The 27,880-nt window shown below is 39.4% G+C and overlaps 1 protein-coding gene across 3 annotated transcripts; it reads left to right on the forward strand.

Annotated features, from left to right (window-relative positions):
* lzts1 (leucine zipper, putative tumor suppressor 1) lies at positions 1-27,034 on the forward strand. Of its 3 annotated transcripts, none has more exons than XM_077562416.1 (9): positions 1-171; positions 16,184-16,473; positions 16,541-16,666; positions 20,445-20,607; positions 20,700-21,076; positions 22,331-22,504; positions 22,590-22,721; positions 24,196-24,390; positions 26,080-27,034. In XM_077562416.1, exons 2-9 carry the CDS (start codon positions 16,243-16,245, stop codon positions 26,596-26,598), a joined length of 1,917 nt encoding a protein of 638 aa, XP_077418542.1. In that variant the 5' UTR covers positions 1-171; positions 16,184-16,242; the 3' UTR covers positions 26,599-27,034. The 3 variants fall into 3 exon arrangements, with proteins under 3 accessions (XP_077418542.1, XP_077418544.1, XP_077418543.1); XM_077562418.1 differs by having other exon boundaries at positions 22,331-22,489; XM_077562417.1 differs by lacking the exon at positions 1-171 and adding an exon at positions 13,526-13,732.
* The last annotated feature ends 846 nt before the right edge of the window (positions 27,035-27,880 follow it).

The following is a 27,880-nucleotide window of genomic DNA, read 5'->3' on the forward strand; positions in this document are numbered from 1 at the left end:
TATGGAGGAATGTGAGTGTTCGGTGGATGGACTGATTGCACCATAGCACGCGGTTGACAGGAGGTGAGAGGGGCGCCGAGGAAAACGCCAATATCATCATCATCATCGGTCGTGCACTCCATTTGGGGGAAAAGCGGTCCATGTTTGGGACAGGGAAGAGAAGCAAAGCAGGTAAGTCGCCGCAAATATTACATGTTCAAGTTACGCCGTCAGTTCTGGCAACTTCCAACTTCAGGAGTTAGTGGGCTCACATACTGTAAATTCATTTGATACGAGTTAGCCTTGCATACATTTCAGCTGGGATGTCCACACTGCTTTCTCAAATGTGTCTCCATTTGGCATCACAACCGTTACTGGACAAACCAGTTTTAACGTGTTTCAGTGGCGACCTCAATCATCCTCTGAAGTCTCAAGTTTCTCCTTATCATTTTTTTGTCGAGTTCTACTCGGTTCAAACTTTGTGGAATGAAGTGGCAGCCTATGTGAAAAGGCATACATGTTATCGGGGTGTGACGAGGCAAACGGGCACGTCCGAGCGTGTTCAACATTGCTGTGCATTGTCGTTGACAAAAACGCTGGGAATGTGGCGGGTTTTTGGAGCATGTATTGCACCGGGTACGATATATAACAGAGAACCCACATTTGTGAGAGACCCCACAAATGACGAAGAAGAAGAAAAAAATCGATATGCGTGTTGTTATAGTGTGTACTGGTGTGTGCTCTTGACATGTACGCAGTACCAAGACTGACCTGTGAGAGGCAGTGCGAGTGACAGGAAAATACAAAAAAACCCAGAAAGAATAGCAGAAGAAGAACTACTTAATGAATATATAATATTCATATTTCCGCACTCGGATCGAAACAAACCTTGTAATGTTGTTGCGTGTGTTGTCGCTTGAGTAGGGAGCTCAAAATGTAAAACATAGTTATATAATAGTTAGCTAGGCAGCTAATCGGTATCAAATCAAATGTTGGGCACGATGGTCAATAAAGCCCTTCTCGGCATTGCATCGACACCTCTGTCAACAACAAATGAAGAGTTTGTCCAGCTAGCTCGCTAGCTAGCTAGCTTAGCTATAGCATACATCTTATAAACGCCACGGCAATAACACATTCAATTCTGTAGAGTAAATTTGACTCTATTTACCAAATGGACTCAATTTTAGGTAGGCTAAGATTTACACGAGGAAAAAAGTAAAAAAAAAAAAAGTCACTCAAGGGTTGAGGAACAAACTCACATCCTTCAGCTTGGGAGACTGCCACACTACCACCAGAGCTATGCCCCTCCTACTGTTTGCTCATCTCCAAGAGACCAAAGACATCATTTTTGGTCTCTTGGAGTTAGGAAGAGTCCACGCAATCCTGATTAAAGTAAGCCATTTTAAACTAAAAATAAAAACTTTTTGAAGTTTTAGGAGCTAAAAGTGGCTTCCAGCAAGGCACTGTTGGATGCTGCTGTACTTTCCAGTTCAATATATAATTAGATAAGTGTTTGTGAGGCTTTGTAAAGCGCTTTGGGCACAAACCATATTATGTAGAAAAAGTGCTCTCTATTTACCATTTGCATCAAATTAGATTTTTCTGTTGGACTACGATGCGGTTGAAGTGCAAAATGTACGAATCTATTCGTAACCCGTTCACCAACGTCGACACGAAAAGTCTGAGATGTAGTCAGAAAGCAAACACTAGATTTCACTTTCCTTTCTTTTCTTTGGTCCTTCCTCGGGTCTCCTGACGGCCTCACGGCTCTGGCTGGGTTCTGAAGTGTTCGGTTTAGGTGAACGGTATGGGATTTTTTAATAGGTTTTAGGTGAACTAATGAATACACACTCACACGCACACACACACACACACACACACACACTCACACATACAAAATAAAAATTTATTTAAAAAAAAAATATATATATATATATATATAAATATATATATATATATATATATATATATATATATATATATATATATATATATATATATATATATTAAAAAATAAAATAAAATAAAATAAAATAAAATAAAATAAAAAAAAGAGAGAGCAATGATGATGACATGTCAAATCGGTAAAATTACCGAATGAACAATACTGAGCTCTCCAGAAGAAAAAAAAGAAGAGAAAAAAAAAGAAAGCAAAAATTGGAGACATATTCAACAACATTCAACACAAGCATTTGGGCCTCTGCTCCTTCCTACTTGGATATCGTTCCGTTTCCCATCACAATCGCCACAAAGTCCCTGGCTCGGCCGAACCTGGTTTTGACCATGCATTGATTGGAAATATTGAATATTTGTAACTGATCAGATTGGAAATGAATTGAATTAATACCGGAATTAGCGCACACCAGAGGGTAACCAGTCAGGATCATCTTGACGTGACCTCAGATAACCTTTGAACAGAAAAGGGAGAAAACGCTCAAATTAGGCCCAATTATCGGTACGCGTTTAGGAACCCCTTGTTGAATGCGGCTCACTTCTTAAATGTAGGCTGCATCAATGTCGCTGTTACGACCTACCGAGGAAGACGCTTCTTAAAATAACTGTCCCAAATAGAGCATCCACCCTCATGAGTGAAGTCTGAGTGACGTGCAGCCTCACACTCGCTACTACTGTATGTATGTGACTTTCATTCTCATACAGCAGCGTCTCCATTTACGGAGCTTTACATCCAGATGTTCTTACTCGGGGCAAACGTGCGCCCCGCGAGAGGGAGAAAAACCCTTGTAACGAGCAAGTGAGCACTCACAAGGTCAAAGGGCTTTTATTTTCAGGTATCGCCTGAGGCTTATAATTCTCGCGGCGTTCTACAAAATCAAAAATCTTGACCACCCTCCCTTTTTCTGAAAAGTGAACTCATTGTACGTCTTCCTCCCACATTACACCAACCGCACACACATGCACACACGAAGCAGATTAGAAGGTGGGAGGATGGTTATGCTCCAGAATGACAACCTTATCACTCGCTGCTCAGCTTGCAGGGTCAATGGGCCCCCGTGCCAGGAAAGGCTTCATTCTTTTCTAACCTCGCTATGCACGTATAATGCCTCAAACAGACCGGCATGCTCACCGTGTGTGTGTGTGTGCATGTGTATGTGTGTGTATTACATGCTGATTTGGGGGATTTTCCTTTTAAATGTTGTAATTTGTGTCTCAAAGGGACGATCCTGAAAAAACGGCCTGCATTAAACAAGCCACGGAGGTGGTTTAAAAAAGGATAAGAGATGGGCAGTAATTAAAAAGTGCAACGTACATCCACGCCTAAAAATCCACTCGGCTGCTTTTACACCGTAATAAAAGCCTGGGAGCTGAATATTTTATATGATAGAGTGACCAACTTTTACAGAAGCTTTAAAGCTCCCTTTGAAAACACACTGGCCACAAGAATACTTGCTCATTCAAATGAGATTCACTGCAAGAGCTGAGTCATATGCAAATGTATCTCAATTAGGGGTGTCAGGCGATTATTTTTTTTTAATCGTAATTAATCGCATGACTTAAATAGTTAACTCACGATTAAGCACAAATTTGATATCTGTTCTAAATGTACAATAATATATGAGTTTTCATACTCTTAACATAAAAGTGGAAAAAGTTAAACAAATCAAATTATGGCTACATATTTTATTATTTCATAATAATTGATGAAATTGAGTTCAAATTAATTAAATGTAATGTTAATTGTAGTGAACTGTACTATAAATAAAGAGTGTGATATTGATTTGTGTTGGTCATTTTTCTGCCACTAGATGGCATAATTGCATTTGTAAGACGGTGACAGCTCAGTGCATTTTTGTTTTCATATTAACCGCTGTCTAATCGTTAACATGAAGAAACTTGTGAAATTCTGCACTTTTTTTAAAATTGTTAAGTACAACTTAACAGACCCCAGTCTCCACAAATATATGCCTTATTATTAAATGTATTATTGCAAAATTTTGACGAGGATGTGTCTGCTGCGTTGTGACTGGAATTCCCCCAGTACAGGCTTTCTAAGTAAGGAGCGGTCATTAACTCATTCACTGCCATTGACGGCTATAGACGTCAAAAATTCATTTGAACTATTTCTATTATTATTATTATTATTATTATTACTATTAGTTTAACATTTTTTCCCCACTTTTGTTAACAAGAGTATGAAAACCTAAAAAAAATGTTTTTTTATTGTACATTTACAACAGATATAAAATTTGTGATTAATCGTGAATTGAAATCATGCAGTTAATTAACATAAAAAATTTGAATCGCCTGATACGATTTTTAAAGAAAAAAGAAAAGATTCTTAAAAATTAGGGACATCGGGTGATTACATTTTTTAATCGTAATTAATCGCAGGACTTCACTAGTTGACTCACTATTAATCACAAATTTTATATCTGTTCTAAATGTACAATAAAAAATTGTTAACAAGTGGAAAAAAATTTAAACTAATAGAAATAGTTCAAATGAATTTTTGACGTCTATAGCCGTCAATGGCAGTGAATGAGTTGATCACGCGTTAAAAATTTTTTGTGGCGTTAAAGAAATATCCACTCAAAATTAAACACACACAGAAGAAAATACTGCAAAAATACTGCAAAGTTGAAAGGTAGCCAACAAACAGAATTAAAAACATTCGTCAGTTTTTTCTTTTTTGAGTAAGGAACCGTGGAGGTGTGGAGGTCCTGTAGTTTAAAATTACACTGTCACACTAAAGCATATTCATTCATTAATCAAGTATCATTAGCAATTCATTCTCCGGAGTTATAAGATGGCATGCGGACAAATCTACCTCGAACATAACTTTTACGAAAATAAAACCGAACTAATTAAAGAAAGTATTTTCATTATTCTCCATCTTAATCCTGACATCTAGATGATTCCACCTTAAAGAATTCACTTTACTATTTTGGAGGAGTTTTTTTCCCTTGCATTTAATAAATCCAATAAAAGTACCGGTAATGTCATCAGAATACTGTGCTCATGTCTGAACGCCGGTGCATCAATACAAGACGCTTTCAGACAAACTTTTAAAAAAATAAAATAAATGAATAACAAGCACAAGTCAGCATTCGTTCAGTCACCAAGACATCACCAGTGGAGCAATTAATAGAATCAAAACGTGCAATATGATGTTTCACCTAACAGGGTGCTAGATTTACAAAAGCTTGTCGCGTGCAGAAGAGAAAAAGGGCAGAGATTGCAAATCCAGGTCCAGAAAGCAAAAACCCTGTCACAGTTTGGCTTTAGCCCCCTGGTACTAGCTAGCTAGCTAGCTAGCTCCCATGGTGCTCGTTTACCTGCTAGCTAGCACGACAACGGAAACAATTAGAGATAAGGGCTAACGAGCTAAAGCTAAATGATTTTATGGTAACGGGTATCGTATATGCACCAAAATAAAAACTGTTAAAAGGACATTCCAATTATTATATCGTCATACCGAGGATCAGTTTAGCTGTAAATGCTCCCGCTTAGGCTCCATTAAAGACTAATTTCCCACTATACATTTGCAGCTGTTCAGTTTATGCAAATGCCGGCATTGCGTAATTAGTGTTTAACCAGCCACACAAACCCAGTTGACTTCCTTATCTATTAATATGTGAGGCGCTTGATTGTTTGGTTGACCCGCTGTCTCATTTGAATGCGTCATCTGAAGGCAATCTCATTTCACCAGAGGGGGGACGTCACGAAAAACTGGCCCGCTATCAAAGAGGAGGCCAACAATGAGCATAGATGACGTGATAACCATTTGATTAAAATAGAACAGCCATCCTTTGAATCCAAACTCCTTTCCAGTCATCAGTTTATTATGCGTTGTTACACTCTCGCGCCATAAATCTCTCTCATAAGCACTCGGCGCACGTCCTTCTCTTTCAGCCCGAGCCTGGCGCTCCGTCTCGTCACCGTGGGGCCCCGTAATGACTATCTGCTATTCTGCTCTTCACCGCTGAAGCCGTCCCATTCATGCTCAATCTCCTTTTACAATGCACTAAAAGGATTAGCCAATTAGACGCTATTTGGTGTCATTGTGAGCGGCTGGCGTGCGTGTGATGCGCGGTCAGTGGCGGTGTTAGCAGTGAAAGTGAAAGATGGATGGCTGTCTGTACCCCACATTCCTTTTTTTTTCTGGAGAGCTCAGTATTGTTCATTCGGTAATTTTACCGATTTGACATGTCATCATCATTGCTCTCCTTTTCCAAAAAAAATTTTTTTTAATTAAAAAAAAAATAATAATATTTTTTTATTATTATTATTATTATTATTTATTATTATTATTATTAGTTTTTTGTATGTGGGTGAGTATGTGCCTGTGTGCGTGCGTGCGTGCACTCCTATTTGATTTGCCGCTGGAGGTCACATTAGTCATCCCTGCAAGTCAGCCAGCCACACAGATCGGGACATCCGAGTGTGTGTGTGTGTGTGTCAGAAAAAGTGATGGAGTATTACTTCTCAATAATTCAACCCATCATTCTGAGCTTCCCCCATCGTCCTCATCCTCCTCCTCCTCCTCTTGCTCCTGTTTAATTTGTGAGTTTAATTTCCCCCGTGTCATGACTATGATAAGAGGAAGTGCCTGCTTCATTACACGGGAGTCATCATCAGTTACTTGGCGCCAAACACAGATTGATTCCCGGTTAGCTAATGTGTTACATAACGCTGGCAGCAATATGTCAAGCGTTATGCATTGAGGCAATCGGACATCACGGCGGGTATGTCGTAAGCATGTCAATACATGGAGGCAAAAATTGGAATAGTTTTGCGGTTTAGAATTGGAATCGGAATGTCTGATAAAAAAAAGTCACTGACTACGTTTAATGTGAAAATTCCGGATTCGGAGTCATTTGGGATAACCCGTTTTGCGAACAGAATGACTCCCGTATAGATATCCCGATTTGGACGTCATCACGCCATCTATATAATTTTTTTCCAGTGAATAAAATACAATTATATTCATGTTTCTGGGGTTGGTGAAAAACTCTGGTTGGTGGCCTGGTGGGTGGTGTCTGGTCGGTGCTGGATTTCACTTTCCTTTCCTTTCTTTGGTCCTTCCTCGGGTCTCCTGACGGCCTCGCGACTCTGGCTGGAAGTGTTCGGTTTAGGTGAACGGTATGGGATTTTTTAATAGGTTTTAGGTGAACGAATGAATGCACACACACTCACACGCACGCACATCCAAAAAAATAATAATAATAAAAAATAAAAAATTTAATATTTTTTTTTAAAAAAGAGCAATGATGATGACATGTCAAATTGGTAAAATTACCGAATGAACAATACTGAGCTCTCCAGAAAAATAAATAAATACAATTATATTCATGTCATTCGCCACACTCGGTTTCCTCCTCACTCCAAAAGTGCAGTTCTGCGCCGGGTCGCCATGTTTGTTTACCTCAGCTTGTGTATTTACGGTGAGTGCCGCACCAAACACGCGGACTACACGCATATACTGTATGTGCTTATATACACACTTGTGACTGGCCTTTTTGCCATAAAGACATGAAATAACGAGAAAACACCACAGAGAAATGAATGTGTTCAAGCTAAGCGCATTTAGCGAGTGGCAACGTAAGATGGCCGCCAAGCATGTAAGTAGTTCCTGTACTAAAGTGTACTTGCGAATAGAGAATAAAAAGCCATAGTTACGTTCAAATGAGGTACCCCGATCGCGTTTATATAACATTTGAACATTTTCAATCCACACATTTTATTGTCTTCATTGATTATATAGCTATACTGTACACCGAATCTACCAAATGAAAGAAGGGACTCTTTCCTTTCTGTCTTTTTCCATTCGTTCATAATCAGTAGAAAAAAAAGGTAGGTTCACAAAATCCAGCCGTTTCACTCAAACTGTGTTGATCTCATATCTAAAATGGGGCATTGATGTCATCGACGCGTGGTTGTGCATCTGGAAAGTTGGTTCCAAATTTGACATTTTCAGTAGAGCAGATCTGACATAAAAAAAAATAATGTACAAGTATACTTGTCAATGTCAGTGAATTAAAAACCCGAATGAGACCATATTCGGGGGTTTTGAATGCTTTTACGTGGCCGTTCAAAAAATGCCTGTAAACTTAATCACTGGTTCAGTTCCGATTCTGTGATGGTGTGAATGTGAGCGTAAATGCTTGTCCGTCTGTGAGTGACTGGCAGCAGTCCAGGTTGTAGTCTGCCGTTTAGCCAAAATCAGCTGGAGTAGGTGAAGTGGTGCTCAGACCCAAGCTAGAGAAACCAGCAGGATAGCCGATGGGCTACCGAGACCACAGCACAAAGGGAACCACCGGAGGCCCAGAAACCACAAGCACACTGGGTGGGTAGGCCCCAAGGAGCCCGCAAGACCCCTTCTCCCCCTCAAGTTGACATTATATTGTCTTTAGAGAGCAATTTAGCCATCAATTCATTCACTGCCATTGACGACTATAGACGTCAAAAATTCATTTGAACTATTTCTATTAGTTTAACATTTTTTCCACTTTTGTTAGCAAGAGTATGATTACCTCGTTTTTTTTTATTGCACATTTAGGACAGATATAAAATTTGGGATTAATCGTGAGTTAACAAGTGAAGTCATGCAATTAATTACGATTAGAAATTTTATCGCCTGACGCCTCTAATTTTTAATAATCATTTTTTTAATCGCGCCAGGCGACTGTTTTTTTTTATTGTAATTAATCGCATGACTTTATTTGTTAACTCACGATTAATCATACATTTTATATCTGTTCTAAATGTCTTTTTTTTTTAGTTTTTTGTTTTGTTTTTCATACTCTTGTTAATAAAAGTGAGGAAAAAACTAGTTAACAACAGCATGAAAAACTATAAAAAAAAATTATTGTACATTTAGAACAGATATAAAATTTGTGATTAATAGTGAGTTAACTAGTGAAGTCATGCGATTAATTACGATTAAAAAATTTAATCGCCTGTCCCTAATTTTTAAGAATATTTTCTTTTTTCTTTTAAATCGTGTCAGGCGATTCAAATTTTTAATGGTAATCAACTGCATGATTTCAATTCATGATTAATCACAAATTTTATATCTGTTGTAAATGTACAATAAAAAAATAATTCTAGGTTTTCATACTCTTGTCAACAAAAGTGGGAAAAAAATGTTAAACTGCTAGAAATAGTTCAAATGATTTTTTTACTTCTATAGCCGTCAATGGCAGTGAATGAGTTAATCAATGAATATGTCCATCCTTAGTTGTAATTATTCAAAAGTCAATGAAAAAACAAACAAACAATGAGCTGTGACATTTCATATCAATATATTATTCGGGATTCAAAGTACCCAAAATGAAGTTGAATTAAGCACAGTAAATATCAAGCATATACAAGCATCTCAACATGTTAAATGGATATTTCAATGTTAGCTTTATATTGCTGTCACTATTTCAATGGGAACATCCTTGGAAGAATAGATTACTATTCTATAAAATGACTATAGGGATTAAGTTGCAGACAAACAAAAGAAAGAAAAACACAGTAGTAAAATCGCAGTTCAGTAAAAGTGCAGCAGTCACAAATAGTAAGTTACTAAAGCTGAAGAAATCCCAACCCAAAGAACAATACGGCGGCCGAGAGTGACCTAAAAAAACAGACACCGTGAACCAGATAGATTATACATGCATCTGTTCAAAATTAACATACAGACAGTGAGAATTAAAGCGGTGCCATCTGGCAGTGTGGAGGTACAGTGGAAACTTTCATGGTTAGTTTGTGAGAGGGGCAGGTATATAAATCTCCCGACGTGCTAGCACAATGCTGCCTTCCACTGGCTGTGCTGAAAACGATTGGCTATGCTCTATGCTCTGTGTCTATGAATGTGTATGTGTGTGAGTGCGTGGAAGGGGGGGGGGGGGGTGCGCATTGTGAGCCGGACTTGCTTTGTGTCAGGCGGGTCAGCGGGTGCTCAAAAGCTAAGTATGATACCTCGCTAATACACACGGAGAGCCCCCTGCTCCGACACAGATGTGACAAAGAAGTGCAAACACTTTTGTACAGATAAAAGAGTATCATCAGTATCATCCCTTGCCGTCTCGCCGAAGCGCTTCGAAAACGCCGACTGCCCGATGCAATATTAAGTACTTAAACACTCGTAAAAGAAGAAATGAAACTATCGTTACCGAGAACGTGAATAGAAGCATACAAGAGGGCCGCAACCTGTACAATCTAATGAAAGACTGATCTTAGGCTCTAATTTCAAAATTTTAATGATATTATTGTCAGTTTTTTAAGGGCTTGACCCACCGGCGACGCTCTTTGTCATTATTCTTCGTATGACTGAATCGTCTTTTGGGGGAGCTAAACATAACCGAAAAACAGCAATTTTGCATTTGTGTCCTGGTAGAAAAATTTATTTTGAAATACATTATACATGTTTGAAGATAACAAGTGCAAAAAGAGAGAACTGTGCAACACAATTGTGTAGATGTACTTTACTGTAGTAGTCAAAGGTTTCAACTTTTCACCATATGTTTTCATGACTTTTTTTGGGGGGGTTAAAACGGCACCCAGTGAAGCCCCTCCTCCACTATTTATCAACTGAGCGCTTTCATTCATATCAGCAGTTTACCCAGCATGTTTGTGAGTCATTTGGCTAATCCACTACTATTTTGTGCAGTTAGCTAGCTAACTATGTTTACACATCTTTTCCATGCCACAATTGAAAGAACAACCAGGTGTTATTCAGTTTGTGTTTTTCAAGCTAGCGGAATAAGTTGGAACGTAAAGTAGTGTGGGTATATAACTAGCAGGACGTATGTACGCTAATGTGTGTCATGTACTGTGACTGTAACCGTCCGTAGTACGGCAACGCGCCAAATGATGACTCACAAGCTAGTTTTTGGCTAGCGCTAATGTGTGTCATGTACTGTGACTGTAACCGTCCGTAGTACGGCAACGCGCCACATGATGACTCACAAGCTAGTTTTTGGCTAGCGCTAATGTGTGTCATGTACTGTGACTGTAACCGTCCGTAGTACGGCAACGCGCCACATGATGACTCACAAGCTAGTTTTTGGCTAGCGGTAATGTGTGTCATGTACTGTGACTGTAACCGTGCGTAGTACGGCAACGCGCCACATGATGACTCACAAGCTAGTTTTTGGCTAGCGGTAATGTGTGTCATGTACTGTGACTGTAACCGTCCGCAGTACGGCAACGCGCCACATGATGACTCACAAGCTAGTTTTTACCTAGCGCTAATGTGTGTCATGTACTGTGACTGTAACCGTCCGTAGTATGGCAACGCGCCACATGATGACTCACAAGCTAGTTTTTGGCTAGCGCTAATGTGTGTCATGTACTGTGACTGTAACCGTCCGCAGTACGGCAACGCGCCACATGATGGCTCACAAGCTAGTTTTTGGCTAGCGCTAATGTGTGTCATGTACTGTGACTGTAACCGCCCGTAGTACGGCAACGCGCCACATGATGACTCACAAGCTAGTTTTTGGCTAGCGCTAATGTGTGTCATGTACTGTGACTGTAACCGTCCGTAGTACGGCAACGCGCCACATGATGGATCACAAGCTAGTTTTTGGCTAGCGCTAATGTGTGTCATGTACTGTGACTGTAACCGTCCGCAGTACGGCAACGCGCCACATGATGGATCACAAGCTAGTTTTTGGCTAGCGCCTCTCTTTTGAGCATGGAAAGCCCTGGAAAAGACCCAGTGGGATATACGGTATTCCACACCAAAGCCTTTAAGCGTATATATTTCCATGGCTCAAACATGTAGGGATGTGTAGGCAATACGAAAGATTCAAATTTGGCAGGGTTGTTAGCATTCCTCGCTATGTGTCAAATTTAGAAGACATTTATGTTCACTTTACGGGTATTTGAAGTACCTATGGTCATTGTTGAACAGATCATTTTGTGTTGAAGCAGTTTGGGTGACGTCCATGGCTCGTACTTTGACAAACTCCCTATGGGAAAAGTCCAATTCGCAGGGGTGTCAAACTTGTTTTCATCATCACAAACCCTATTGTTGCTATGGCTGCCCTTGGGGGGGTTGGTTATAACAGCACACCAAAAACACAAGAGTTAGACAAATACGTACACTGATCATGATCACAATCTGGCCTGTATATGTCCATTGAAGAGGGTCTCCTGCCCAGATTTAGTCATAATTGTTTTAATTTCCTTATTTCCTCAGTAGAGCTTTGTTCTGCAGATGTATCTTTGTGAGTGTTATCGCAATTTCTGCCAGGTGCAGTCATGACTGAAAAAACCTCCTCTATTCCTCAAATGGGCTTTTGTTTTGTGAATAGTGTCCTTGAATGTATCTCTGTACGTCCGGTCATCTCCGGTTGATCTCTTTACTGGAAACTATGTGGTACCGCCCTTCAAGATAGTATAAGAATATTGTTAAGTCCTCTGTAATCTTCGCACTTGTGAGAGGCTGCAGCCATTGTCTGTAACTCACTTGTGCCCGGAATATTCTGTAGGAATAAAAGCTTCGAAGGAACTGTTCATCGATCTCCAGCCTGTATTCGGATAATCAACATTCTCACTACCCGAAAGAAAACGAACACGCGGACACCACAACACCATACACACAACGATACTGGCTATCTTTTCATTTGACATCACAGTCACGGAGTTCGTGGCTCGGCCCAACTTGGTGTTGACCATAAACGTAAGAATTTAAGATTGTAAACGGGAAAAGAGAGGGATTTTCGCTACGTGTGCACCGACTTTATACTATTCTATTGTGTAAAGGCAGATTTTTCTATATTATATTGTGCAGGTGTTCCTATAGCCAAGGGAAAAACATTAACAGAGGAGCGGTAGTGAGATAGTGCGTCTTATTCTAAGAGTGCGAAAACCCTGCACATAAAAATGTTCTTCCCAGATAACATGATGTCACCAAATGTTCTCCCCATTGATTTCCTCCTGTATGGCCATGACAATGAATCAGCAGATGTGTTGCGAAGCTGTCTGTTTTCTTCACATTAAGCAGAAAATATAAGCCCACTTGCGACATCTATAGCCTGTTAGATTTACACATGATTTGTCCGCACCGCTCCGGGACCATCAAATACAGTATATCTTCAATTCTTTGTTGTTGTTTTTTTTTTTTCGGCAAACACATCATACGTTGCCCTGCCGGACCCGTCGGGACTCCCAAGATGGTAAATCACACTAAGAGTGAAACTCTCCAGCTCCTTCTCCATTGTGAGGTTGAGTCCTTTATTTAACACTCAAATATGGTCCGAGGCCGTTTGGGGGAGAATACATCAACGGGAGTGCAACACAAAGAGCGGCACACTTCAACACACAAAAGAGTAAGCAAGCAGCTTTTTTTTCCCTTCTTTGGGCTGAAGGCTTGTTTGCTCAGTGTGGGTGCAGGGCACAGAGCAGGAGGTGTCTGGGTGACAGTGGTGGGGGGGTGCTGGGGGGGGGGATCTTTTGTGAGGGCCTCGAGTTAATCACTTGAGCGGCACACGTCGCTTCTGAGGGTGCACATGTTGTACACTTATTCCCCAGGGGGTGGTGGGGGGGGGTGTAAAGAGGGAGGTCCCAAACACACACACACACACACCCACACACAAATTCCATTTACATGTCAGTTATAATGCAAAGCTGACCCCACCCCTCAACTGCACATTATCAGACCCTCCGGGCCTAGTAGCATTTTAGCGTTCAAGAGCATATTGCTTGTGCACGCGTGTGCGTACGAGCGAACGTTGGGTCAACGCATGCAAGGCTGGACAGATCGCTCGTGTGAGGCCCGGTTAGGGATGGATGCTCGGTAAGTAAAAAAAGCTTATTTCTGTTGTTTTTGTGTGAGTGCTGCGAGTGTGATAGTGAAAGCTGGAGCAACCGCAATGGGGGCAACGCGGTCATGACAATGACTGTTTACTTTTGTAGATGCCAAGTTAACAACATTTGTTTCGTTGTGTGTAATATCGGCTTGATTCATGGATTAGATGTTGGAATTCTGGATTATCTTTCCTTTATTTTTCACAACAATCAGACCTTTGTTTTCTTTTAATGACTTTTTGTGTCAAGGTTTTCTCTGCCTTGTGATGCTCCCCATTATCTTCCTCCTCATTGCGTTTCATTGTGATGTGGTGTCTGCTTATTGTTTTCTCCTGATGATGAAAATCGATCAGCTATTCATGCTTTTCCTCTCCAAGGCAGTCGGATGGCACTGCCGGCGGGCCACAATATTAGGTACGCCCGCAGTAAATCAATGATTTATGAATACGAGGGCTGTTTTTGTGAGGAAATAAATGAAGTTTTGATGAATACTGTCAGAGAGGTTTTCATTTCTTTTTTTAGGCACCAAACAAAGCTTAAATAACAATAAAACAAATATACCGTATCTGCCTAAATATGTTTCTGTATATATTATTACTTATAGGGATGCACGAGTACCAATACTGTATCGGTATCAGGCCGATACCCGTCCTTATTTCAAGGCTTTGGTATTCGTGCTGGCCGGCCGTTCTATGATCAGGAAGCAGAAATAATAAATTAGAAGAATAGAAAATTGCCATTAATTTCATGCAATTTGGCGGGAAAATGCTATACAGTATTGGGATGAATAGGTCTGCCATTATTTTGGGGGGGAAATTTTAAGTGCACTTATGTAGTGCTTTTATCGACACCATATGGTGCTTTACAAAGGCTCACATTCGCCCATTCACGTATGAAAAGTACTAGTGGTATCGGTAGTTGGCATTGGTATCGGTGACTTGTTATCCAACATCCCTAATTAAATGCCTATTTACTAAATATGTATTTATTTTCTAAAGGACAGTTGTTCATTTAAATAGCAGGCGGCAAACCCTGAAAAAATGCAAAATTACGCAACGTAGAAATGTGAAGAGATGAGTTGATGTTTATTATTGTGCGTATATCTTATGGTATGAGTTACACTAAAATAATATTAAGAGGGGAAATCCAAGTGTTTCAGAACTGCAGGGTAAAGCAGCACACAGGTACTCCATAATAACAGTACTACTGAAAATACAATTAGCATTAGTTCCAGAAATACATTTTTCGATTATGTGTATATTGTTTTTAATAATATTTCTGATCATATTCCAAAAAAAACTTAGTTTATCATACAGTGTGTGACAAAGTCACTATAGTTTACACTACAACAAATGTGTGATATTAAATTAATAAAATAACGAAGTTATGTATTAAATATATATCAAAACCATAATCTGTATAAAGGCATTTGATGCCATGAATTGCATCTCATTAAATTGTAAGTGCGCCTACAGTGTACATTGTGGCTCCTCCACAAACACAGCCCAGTAATCCTAAACGAGCCTTTTAAGTCAAATGTGATGTGATTAAGTACACTTTAGTCCAAGCCTTTGTTGCTGTGGTCATTATAAAGTGGTGAGGGGCTGAGGACCAGCTGGTTTGGGGGGGGGGGGGGGGTGGCTAGCCTCGGAGCCCGATAGCCACCACTCTCCACTGTGGGTCAGATCATGTCACAAGACATCTGGGCCTCCATCTTTTACTTGCACTGCTGTGAAATTATTCATGGAAAAAAATTACAAATGAGAATGTCAACATCAAGAATACATGGCTGTTTTTTCAGTCAAATGAAGGCCAAGTATTAATCAAATGTTTGCGAGTGGTCAGTCCTAATTTGTTGAAAAGTAGAGCACAAAGGCCTTTTGAGTCCAAACCAACGGTTAAGCCATAAATCTAGACACACAACGCCGGGCAGGGAGCCAACACGGGATAGAAAAAAAATTTTTTTTTATACCAGCGTGTTTACTTTGCAAATGAAAGCACACCTGCTCCAGATGTCGCTTCTCCACCGAACGGGAAGCAATGAAGTTAAATAAACAGCAGTTAAAATTGCTTTAAAGGCGGCAAAGGCATGAATTTTACGAGGGGGAGAAAAAAAAACTCGTGTACAACTTTTTTTTTTTTCTCGAGAGCTCAGTATTGTTCATTCGGTAATTTTACCGATTTGACATGTCATCATCATTGCTCTCTTTTTTTTTATATATATATATATTTTTTTTTTTTGTATGTGGGTGAATATGTGTATGTGCGTGTGTGCATTCATTAGTTCACCTAAAACCTATAAAAAAATAAAATAAAATAAAAATCCCATGCCGTTTCCCTAAACCGAACACTTCCAGCCAGAGTCATGAGGCCGTCAGGAGACCCGAGGAAGGACCAAAGAAACTTGTACAACTTTTAACTTCGACGTGCTATTTTGCAGATGAACTTCTCCGAAGGGTCATGAGCTGAATCACCCCCCCGCCATTTGCCCGCGGGAACATGGGGAGCGTCAGCAGCCTCATCGCCAACGACGAACTCAACAGCAAACACTGCAAGGCAACGGAATTGCGGTTGAAAAACCGAACGAATCAGCCTCGACGCGGCGGAGGTTGCAGCCTTGATGGCTTACTGAAGTGCGGCTTCACTCCGTCCTCCTCCTCCCCCGTCCGTCTCCCGAAAGGCCTCTCGCACTCCCGCTCGGGACGAAGCGAGGACTTTTTTTACATCAAGGTGAGCTTGTGTTCTTTTTTGAATGTACATGTACATGAAATTGAATGATATATGCGCTTCGCATAAGGTGAACCATAAACCGAGGCCAGCGCACCATAGAGGAGGATCAATGGAAGACTGCATCAGTAGACGGAACCGAGAAGAGAAATCTGACGGGCGACCCAAGCCGACGCTCATGTCAGGGACTGATGGGGTAAGAATGAAGTGATCTACAGTATTGTCATTATTAATACAGAGTGCATTTACTTGGCAAATGCTGATTTTTGTCGTTGCATTTATTCGTTTAACCCTGGAGAACCCACGGGGTCAAATTTGGCCCCTATAAATTCTGCTACTCAAATAACAAAGACTTTTTTTTTTTTTTGATTTTGTCCCTGTGTTCTGGTTTCCGTTGGCCAAAGTGTGTTTGTACATTCAAAATCCAGTTCTAAAATGCAACAAATAAAACAAAAAAATTATATTGTTCAATGTAGCTGTGTATTTGATTGATTATTTTCCTAAATTCTAAATAGTTTACTGACAGTTTTTGTTATTCTGATTTTTCGAAATGATACCCCTAAATCCCGAAAAGGGTCAAATTTCGCCCTAATCCTAAATTAGGGAATAAAGGGTTAAAATTGAAAAAAACATATATTTTGGTGTTCAGTGAATTTATAGCAGTCATTTAATGTATAATTCATAATTTTCCAAAGAAGAAAAGGGTTCTTGGGTTCTCGAGGGTTAAGCTGACGATGCGCCCGGCAACTGCCTGAGACAGTGTTGATCAAATCAGGGACTTGGGCAGAACAATAAATCCAATCGTAATCGACGTCATAATGTAGCAGAATGCAATTTTTGCACAATTAGGCCACAATTCGATTGTTCTCAAAATCGTAGGATCACTATCTCTTTCGCAGTCATTTTTCAAGCAATTCTTGTATTGCATCAAGACAGTCCTCCAATAAATACAACCACATACGTCGTTTTGAAAAGGTGCCAAATTACGACCAAGTGTTGCGTATTTTAGTTTAGCGACCTCTGTCGGCCATGTTAAATAGCGCAAAAATCCAAAGGCGAGACTCGAACCCGTAGCGGTCCACAACCTCACTGTGCCTTTTATCAATCTCAACCATTCGTCTCCTATCTAAAGACATCACGTGTACTGTTGCGCAATCTCACTGAGAGCCTCATTCGAACCCCAGCCATTAGTCCGTGACGGCAAATTGACAAACATGGCCGATAGAGGTCGCTAAACTACAATATGTAACATTTGGTCGTATTTTGGTGCATTATAAAACGACCAATATGGACGTTTTTGTTGGAGGACTTGTTGATTGCATCTATAGGTGCACCTAATGAACTGTCCAGTCAGAGCAATTGATCAAGTCTCTAAGTTATGAGACATTTTGAAATAAACTAGAAATTGACTTTTTTTTTTTGAAAGTTATAAAATTGTTGGAATTTCCCTACGACAATGAATTAACCCCTTAGATTTCGTTTTAAATGATTGAACACTTTATGCCAGCTCAGGGTGGGCGCCATAATCAGATAATCAATTAACTCATTCACTGCCATTGACGGCTACAGACGTCAAAAACTAATTTGAACTATTTCTATTAGTTACACATTTTTTTCCCCCCATTTTTGTTAACAAGAGTATGAAAGCCTAGAATTTTTTTGTACATTTAGAACAGACATACAATTTGTGATTAATCGTGAGTCATGCGATTAATTACGATTAAAAATTGTAATGGCCTGACGCCCCTAATTTTAATAATCTTTTCTTAAAAATATAAATGAAAAAAAAGATTATAAAAAAAAATAAAAATAGAAAGATTATTAAAAATTAAATGAGGGGCATCAGGTGATTAAAATTTGTAATCGTAATTAATCGCATGACTTCACTAGTTAACTCACGATTAATCACAATTTTTTTTATATCTGTTCTAAATGTACAAAAAAATTCTAGGCTTTCATACTCTTGTTAACAAAAATGGGGGGAGAAAAAAATGTGTAACTAATAGAAATAGTTCAAATGAATTTTGGACGTCTATAGCCGTCGATGGCAGTGAATGAGTTAATTGTCTCTTGCGAGAACAATATTTAGCATGCAGTAGAACCATGCAAATTGGCAAAAAAAAAAAAAACTGTAATAACATAATGACGTTATTAAGTAAGTATGGATATTATCGCATATTTCAAAGAGCAGCAGCAGGTACTGTGTCAGCAGCTCACGTGTATTGTAGGATTGACAAGAAGTAGCCTTGCCTCTCAATCTGCCTTCCCAGTGCTCCATTATGCTCCATTAATGAGTCAGACTTCATGAGTGCACTTTAAAAAAAGCAAACGTTTAAGATAGAAGTCTCACAGCAGGTAACAGACATTTCTCACTCATGAACCTCACCATCTTAATAATTACCCTTTTCCAAATGAATACCCTGCAATGCCTTCATCTACTCAGGGAAGTGATTTGAGAGTGCTGAGAATAAGGCGGTGAAATGACCTTCTCTAAAAGCTTTATATGCCTCAGGGCCCCCCAGGCCAAAAGTGTAGGGCATGAGAAGCAGAAATGGGAGATAGATCAGGGGTCCAATAGAGCTTTGGTGGGTAGGGAGGGAGATTTATTTTTTCATATCAAAGAAGGCATCCCATATCCCAGTCATGTAGTCGGTGAGTAGGAATGCTGAGCTCACAAGCGTTCCCTCTTTACCTCAGCATCCCATATTATTAACAACCTAGTAAAGGGCTATTCATCTTCCCTGTGGCAGCGTATGAGGGGTGGGCGGTGGGGGGCGGGGGGGGTGGGTACAGAATGGAGGAGAGGGAAGCAGAAAAGGGAAGGGAGGCACTATATGGTACCACTTGTCTTTCTTGGACAATACAGATAGAGAGAGACTGTGTGACGTTCAAGAAAATGCTGAACAGTCACATTTTCTCTGCAGTATAATGCAATGCGGAGCTATACAAACACGAGGAGTTACGGAAGAACACTATCAATTTGTAGTTCGCAGTCCAGAAACATATTGGGTTAGGAAGGGACTGTTTACACAAGAGCGCTGTAGTTCTGGCTAGAACAAAAGCTTTATAGTATTATTTGTGTTTACCCTGGAGAACCCACGGGGTCAAATTTGGCCCCTATAAATTCTGCTACTCAAATAACAAAGACCTTTTTTTTTTTTTTTTTTTTTTTACAAATTTAACTTCAAAAGTCCAGAGTGCCACTTCTGACCCCTGCATGGGGCCATCTAGTGGTGGTGACAAGATGGCTGGCAACATGCTGTTTTGTTGAGCTGGAAATCAATCCAAACAAAACCATCTTCTCAGCAAACCATCAGATGGTAAAATTGTTTTTTTTTTGTTAATCTATTTCATATCATGTTGCAGAATGCCTAGGAGTATGTTTTATATATATATTTTTGATAAATTAGCAACTCTGAGCTAGTTTAAAAAAAAAAGGGTTAAAATTGAAAAAACATATATTTTGGTGTTCAGTGAACTTATAGCAGTCATTTAATGTATAATTCATAATTTTCCAAAGAAGAAAAGGGGTTCTTGGGTTCTCCAGGGTTAAAACGTGCCACGCTGCACCCGCTTGCATATTGCCTGCAAATGCCAAAACTTAAGTCTAGTCTGCCGGCATAGATTTAGACCGTGCCTCGTGCCGGGGACGAGCAATGGGCATGAAAATAGAGCAGGTGTCAAGCAGACCTAGGCCTGGTAGAAATTTCCTAATGTAAGTCCATTGGGACTAGCTCGACCTTTCCAAGCTTCCCTGTGGATGGATGGATGATATTGTGCCCGAATCTGAAGAAAGCTAGTTGCTGGGATTTTAAGCTTTGCATTGAGACACATCCTTGGCTCTGCGAGGCATGGGATGACTTGCATTTTGTAAGGCTGTCAGCTAAAAGGAGTTAGTGACTATGAAAAAAAAAAAAAAAAAGGGTGGGCGGCGGGGAGAGCATTTCTGACAGCGTGTCATTTCACTCTTCTAGACCACTGCTGAGAAGTCGCTGGTCCGATCCACTGCATACAAGCCTTTAATTCCCAGGACTGTATCCTCCACGGAGGCACAACGCAACAGCCTGGACCACATCCTCAGCCAACTGGACAAACCAAAGAGTCCAGATAACGGACATAAACAAGACACGTCCTCTGGTCTATATCTATACTGATAAACGTCAAAATGTTATGATGCGGGTTGAATTACAGACATCTCTTAAATGATTCGTCCCCACTTTTCCTTTCAGGTAATCTGTCAGACTCCGGCCGTAACTCCATGTCGAGCCTCCCCACCCACAGCACCAGCGGTAGCCTAAGTGCTTCCACAGGCCACAGCGACGGGAACTCCGCTCCCGTTAACGGCCTCCTCAAGGGAGTTCAGCCAAATTTGCCCCCTTGGGTGAACAGCGGTAGTCGAGACGGTGGCTACAGGGCTCGTTTGAGCCCGGGGGGCTTGTCATCTAAGGCTCACGGTGACGGCGGCTCCCCGCTAGCTTCGGATCGGCCGAAACGTCTCTCTGAAACTGTGGGAGGGAGTCGGTCCCCTCTGACGACGGATGAGTCACTGATTGAAACATTGGAGCAAAGACTACTCGAGCGAGAGAATGAACTACAAGACTTACAGGTGAGTACTTTGCTCACAACACTAAATCGAGCTAAATAAAGCAAACTTTCCCGTTTTCTTTTCGACTTGTCCCCTTAACCCTGGAGAACCCAAGAACCCTTTTCTTCTTTGGAAAATTATGAATTATACATTAAATGACTGCTATAACTTCACTGAACACCAAAATATATGTTTTATTTTTCAATTTTAACCCTTTTTTTTTAACTAGCTCAGAGTTACTAATTTAACAAAATATATATAAAACATACTCCTAGGCATTCTGCAACATGATATGAAATAGATTAACAAAAAAAAACACAATTTTACCATCTGATGGTTTGCTGAGAAGATGGTTTTGTTTGGATTGATTTCCAGCTCAACAAAACAGCATGTTTGTTGCCAGCCATCTTGTCACCACCACTCTGGCTCATGCAAGTGCAATATTCATCCACTAGATGGCCCCATGCAGGGGTCAGAAGTGGCACTCTGGACTTTTGAAGTTCAATTTGTATAAAAAAAAAGGTCTTTGGTATTTGAGTAGCAAAATTTATAGGGGCCAAATTTGACCCCGTGGGTTCTCCAGGGTTAAGGGTCGCCACAGCAATTAGTCATCTTTTGCACCCGTCTCTCTAATACCAACAGCCCTCAAGTCTTCCCCTCACTGCAATCAGCTTTCTCTTAGGTCTTCCTCTCACTCTCTCTTCAATGGACGAGCTCGAACCATTGAAGTCGTCTCTTTCTAACTTTGTCCCCAAAACATCTTCTTTCTTTTTTTTCTGCAGAGCTCAGTATTGTTCATTCGGTAATTTTACCGATTTGATATGTCATCATCATTGCTCTCTCTTTTTTATTTTTTTATTATTATTTTTTTATTAACATCCCCCAAAACATCTAACTTTGATTGTCCCTCTAGTGAGCCCATTTCGAATCCTATCTGACAGAGGTGGGCACTTGCGTCTCTCGAGACAAGGAAACTTCTGCCGGATGTTTTATCTATTAACAAGCAAAATGTATTTTTTATAACCAATATGCCGCAGAAAAGTAAAACTCGGACTGTATAGACATTTTAGGATTTTTTACAATGAAAACACTAAAAAATGCATACCGTGCTGTACTGAACGAGAAATACTGTTAAAGAACTAAAACAAATTATAGTATAGTATAGATATCTCATTTTTGTCAGATAAAAAGCTATTAAGCCGTGTCAGAAAAATAACAGCTTTAGTATCATTTTAAACATCTTTGCTGAGATTTCTCCCATTAAAACAACAACAGGTGAGCTACGAGGTGAAGGAAGCGGCCACCTGCAAGTTATTCGAGGAAAGACAAAAGTATTGCGCTGAAGAGATGCAAGAGTTGAACCATCGAAGCGCCACTTCATTACAACAAGCCTCGCAGATGGCCGCGAATAGCCAGGAAGCGCTGCAGCTGCAGGTCAGCCAACTTCAGGTCAGACCAGTACGACCTTTAGCCAATGAGTCACGTTGGGACTAAATGGTGCCGTCTTGATCATCAAGGTTTGCATCTTATACAGGCGGAAAACGAGAGACTCAAGGAGGATCTCGCGAAGCTGAGCCGAGAGAGGGACGTCACGGAGCAAAGACTGAGGGCCTGTGAGGAGGAGAGCACGAAACTCGCTCCGACGCTTGAGGAAACTCAGTGGGAGGTGAGACACGACTGTGACGTCATCAGTCCATTACAGGACCCTTTTTAACCCTGGAGAAACCAAGAACCCTTTTCTTCTTTGGAAAATTATGAATTATACATTAAATGACTGCTATAAGTTCACTGAACACCAAAATATGTTTTTTCAATTTTAACCCTTTTTTTTTAACTAGCTCAGAGTTGCTAATTTATCAAAATATATATATATATATAAAACATACTCCTAGGCATTCTGCAACATGATATGAAATAGATTAACAAAAAAAAAACACAATTTTACCATCTGATGGTTTGCTGAGAAGATGGTTTTGTTTGGATTGATTTCCAGCTCAACAAAACAGCATGTTGCCAGCCATCTTGTCACCACCACTCTGGCTCATGTAAGTGCAATATTCATCCACTAGATGGCCCCGTGCAGGGGTCAGAAGTGGCACTCTGGACTTTTGAAGTTAAATTTGTAAAAAAAAAAAAAAAAAGTCTTTGGTATTTGAGTAGCAGAATTTATAGGGGCCAAATTTGACCCCGTGGGTCCTCCAGGATTAAAAAAAAATAAAGTCTCTGTAAAGGGAAAATTTAAATGTTAAAAAAAATTGTACTTGTGTACCCTGCTTAAATAAGCATCTTTGGTGACATAATTGGATGTTCTAATTGGATGTTCAAAACACAATGCAAACATCTCCCAATCTGTGAAGAAAAACTTTTTTTTTTAATGAAATCTATTATATTATATTTATTTATATTTATTATTATATAATTATATTACAATACGAAATTCATTCACCAGTCCATTTTCTACAGAAAATTTGTAAATTTGACACACCACAGAAAAAGGTGCTGTGATCAAACCTGACAAATTTGCATGAATTAAAAAAAATAATTAATTAAGTGTTTAAAATGAGGCTTCAAAAAATCCAAATCAAACATAACAGGGCTTTATTTCACGTGCATACTTGTGAGACCTTGTTGGGAAATTGATACAGCAGAGGAGAGCACCTGCATAAATGAGCACATCTGTTAGATTTCCTCAGTAAAGGCAACTTAATTGACTTTTTTTGTAAGACTTCTTTTTACAGCGCTCATCATCTCTGTTGCCACCTGGGTGGGCAAATGTTTGTGCTTAAGGGCCACATCTTGAATTTTTAAAGCAGTCAGATGGGCCCAGTCATTTGTTAGCTAAGGTATATATATATGTATATATATTAAGAAAATGGATGGATGGATATTTCACTAATGAAATAACAATCTATTTGAAAATTATTTGCATAATTTATAATTTACCTTTGATATTATGTATATGAAATTGTAACTTCTAACTGGTCACAAGCCGGAAAATACAGATTTCAAAATGCAAGCAAGTGGTGAATAATAAATGTTTTCCAAAAGTGGAATCCTTGCTGCTAAAATACTTGAACAGCCCCCGGTAGGTTACAACACAGACAACAGAAGACACTGTGATCTTTTGTGTCCCAATGTAGGTGTGCCAGAAAGCAGGAGAGATCTCCCTCCTGAAGAAGCAGCTGCGAGACAGCCAAGACGACGTCAGCCATAAGCTCAATGAAATAGTCAGCCTGAGGGCACAGCTGAAGGAAATCACAGCCAAGGCGGAGATGCTCGAAAAGGAGAACAAAGACGGCGGCGACAGGCTACGATCCCGCACTGTCGAAGTGGAGGTGAGGAGCTTCCTTTGGAATCCCATTACACGCTCGGGTTCAACTTCTAAAAGAAAATGACGACTTACTCTTGTTACTATTTAAGATAAAAGTACTTTTGTAAGAATGCTGTTAGGTAGGTAAGTAGACTTGAATTCAATGTTTGTTCAAGCATACTCACTGGACATAACATTAGGGACACTTGCACAGTAACAACAAGAGTACTCCTCAGCTAAATTTGATGAACACTTTCTCGAAATGAGGGCTGTCAGAATTGAAGCGTTAACGCTGGAGATTGATTAGAATTCTTTAAAGCAAAAAAAAAAAAAAAAAAACTCAGTTAACTCAGTTTTATTTGCCGAACTTAGCCACTGCCGTGAAGATAGACAAACGTGGATTAAAGGTACTTTTACCGTCAGTTTTATTTGCTTGATGCTTGTTGGAGAAATTTCAAGGAACTCAGAGCAAAATACGCTGATCAAGTTCCCTCCGGGGCGCCTCGCAAATCAACCCTTCTGAAGTGTGCTGCTTGTGGGCACAATTAAACCTAAAAATGAGAAGTTTTGAGAATTGTTTTTATAAGAAAAAAAAGACGGCCTCTAACGCTGAGTCCATTTTTACGACGGCGTATTTTTTTTAGAGGGTTGGGGCAATATTCCGAGAAAAAAATCGTAAATTTGCGACTTTACTAAGTGGCAGATTTGCGAGAAAAAAACTCGTAATACACGTAGCGTTGCTATAGTCTAATGTGAGGATTCGTTGGTGGTTAATGGAACACTGTTTATAAAATGAAAAGGCAGGATGGAGACGGATTCATTCTTAATTTAAACTTTACTCGTCAGACGCGGCGTCTAGAGCGACAACACTTCCTGATCCCCTATCAGCTGACTAAACACTAACCAATCAGAAGCCAGCATACTTTAGGTAAATGCAAGTGAATGACGGAGAGCAGCAGATTCGACACATCAACTTAGCTACAAAAAATACCAAAATGTATGAATGTGTAAATAATAATTGTGGAAACATAAATGTACAAGTAAATATTTATTTTAACAAATTAACTTAAATGCTTGATCCTCAGGGTGTGGACCTTTGCAAAGCGAGGCGTCTTAACATGATATGGTTAAAGCCATTACCATCTCCTTTTTTAAAAACCCAACTGAAAAGTATTGGCACAAACATCATAGTACGCTACATGTATTTCTCGTAAGTTTTAGATTTTTTTTCTTGCAAATCGGCCACTTTATAAACTTGCAAATTTGCCACTTGATAAAGTGGCAAATTTATGAGTTTTTTCTCGCTAATTCTTTATCAATTGGCAAATTTGAGAGTTTTTGTCTCGGAATGTTGCCCCCGCATTCTAAAAAAAATAATAATAATTATACGTGGCCCTAATGCGCCATTGTACATTTTGATTGTTTTGTTCAACTGTTGTATTTTACAGGAGAATCCTTTTCAAGGATCAAAGAAAGCTATTAGGACAGTCTTTTTTAAAATTCTAAATATACTTTCTATTTGATGTTTTTACAATAATTTCAAGATGCTACTCAAACGTAAATAGCTCTTACAAAAAAGTAGAAGCAGAAGTAGAAAAATGCGATTAATTGCAATTAATTACGGAACATTGTTAAATTAATTAGCTACAATTTTTTAATAAACAAGATCATGGCACAAATAATTTTTCATTAAGTCTGTTTTCTTCCAATTTAGGTGTGCCAAAATGAACTCCAGCGCAAGAAGAATGAAGCCGACCTGCTGAGAGAAAAAGTGGCCAAGCTGGAGAAAGACTTTGAGGGAAAGGCCAAAGACCAGAAGCCCCATCAGCGCACTTCACAACCTGAGCCTCACGGCCACACGCAAGACACAGAGCGAGTAATCGCCGTCCACAAGCAGAGGGAGGAGCCTGAGGGGCAAACCTCCACGGAGCTCCTCCAAAAAGAAGTGGAGAGACTAAAGCGGCAGCTCAGTGAGGAGAAGGCGGCTCAGGAGAGACTGGCAAGCGGTTTTGACCAGGAGAGGCGCACGTGGAACAAGGAGAAGGACAAGGTCATCAAGTACCAGAAGCAGCTCCAGATCAACTACTTGCAGGTGCACAAGAAGAACCAGGACCTGGAGCGGCTCATGAAGGAACTGACTGCTGAACTGGAGGCCCGGGCGGAGCTGGGCTTGGATCTCAAGTACAGCTCAGGGTTACAGACCTACGATGATGTCATTGCCACCGAGATATGACTGCCTGCTTCCACTTTTTTTATTTCCACAAATGTCTTCACAGCAGACACTGGACTTCATTGCCAATGCTAATTATTGTTATTGTAACATTTCAACAAGCAGATGTTTTAGTTTTTGTGACATTTAGTTAAATGAATCAAAATACAAAATATATCATTTTGTGTTGTAAAATATTAATTTATTGAAGGTTAAAAATCATTTTTGAATGCTATCTTTTGTACGCAGCAGGTTCTTTTTATATTCAAAATCATGTTCAGTTTACTAAATCATATAATAGAAGCGCACATTATTATGAGAGTTGCTTAAAATGTGTCTACATCAATAGTTGAATATTGGATGATGACGTTTTTATATCAAATGCACAGAAATTACAAGATTCCCACTGGAATACATACAATAAAAATCACATTCATGTCATTGAGCTTCAGTAAAACAATTTAAGTGTTATAATTATTGTATTTTGTTCCTCTTTTAACACGGTAAGTTTATTTTACTCCTGACTAACGTTGACCATCAACATGTTGTTTAACTCATTCACTGCCATTGACGGCTATAGACGTCAAAAATTCATTTGAACTATTTCTATTAGTTTAACATTTTTTTCCACTTTTGTTAATAAGAGTATTAAAACCTAAAAAAAAAAGTTATTGTACATTTAGAACAGATATAAAATTTGTGATTAATCGTGAGTTAACTAGTGAAGTCATTCAATAAATTACTAAAATAAAATAATCGCCTGACGCCCCTAATTTTTCATAATCGTTTCTTCTTTTTTTAAAAAAGAAATAAGTAATTTTCTTTTTATTTTTTGTTTTTAATAATTTTTTCTTTAAAAAAAGAAAAAGAAAAGATTCTTAAAAATTAGGGCGATAATTTTTTTTAATCATAATTGCATGACTTCACTAGCTAACTCACGATTAATCACAAATTTTATATCTGTTCTAAATGTACAATAAAAAAATCTAGGTTTTCATACTCTTGTTAACAAAAATAGGAAATAAAAATAGTTCAAATGAATTTTTGACGTCTATAGCCGTCAATGGTACTGAATGAGTTAAATGTAATTCAGTCATGGAGTAACGGTAAAATACAACATATATAATGAAAATTTGGGGAGGACTCGTGTTTAGATAATGTGAGTTTGTCTGCACACGTGTGTGTGTGTGTGTGTGTGTGGAAGGGAGAGATTAATGGGTTCCAGTAAGAGTAAAAAGAAATAAATTCTAGCCATGCCTTGAAGAAGAAATTGAAAAAGTGCTATCTCTCAGTGCATCGCCATTCT

Source organism: Vanacampus margaritifer, chromosome 3 (genome assembly GCF_051991255.1).
Source record: "Vanacampus margaritifer isolate UIUO_Vmar chromosome 3, RoL_Vmar_1.0, whole genome shotgun sequence".
In the NCBI taxonomy this organism is placed as follows: Eukaryota; Metazoa; Chordata; class Actinopteri; order Syngnathiformes; family Syngnathidae; genus Vanacampus; species Vanacampus margaritifer.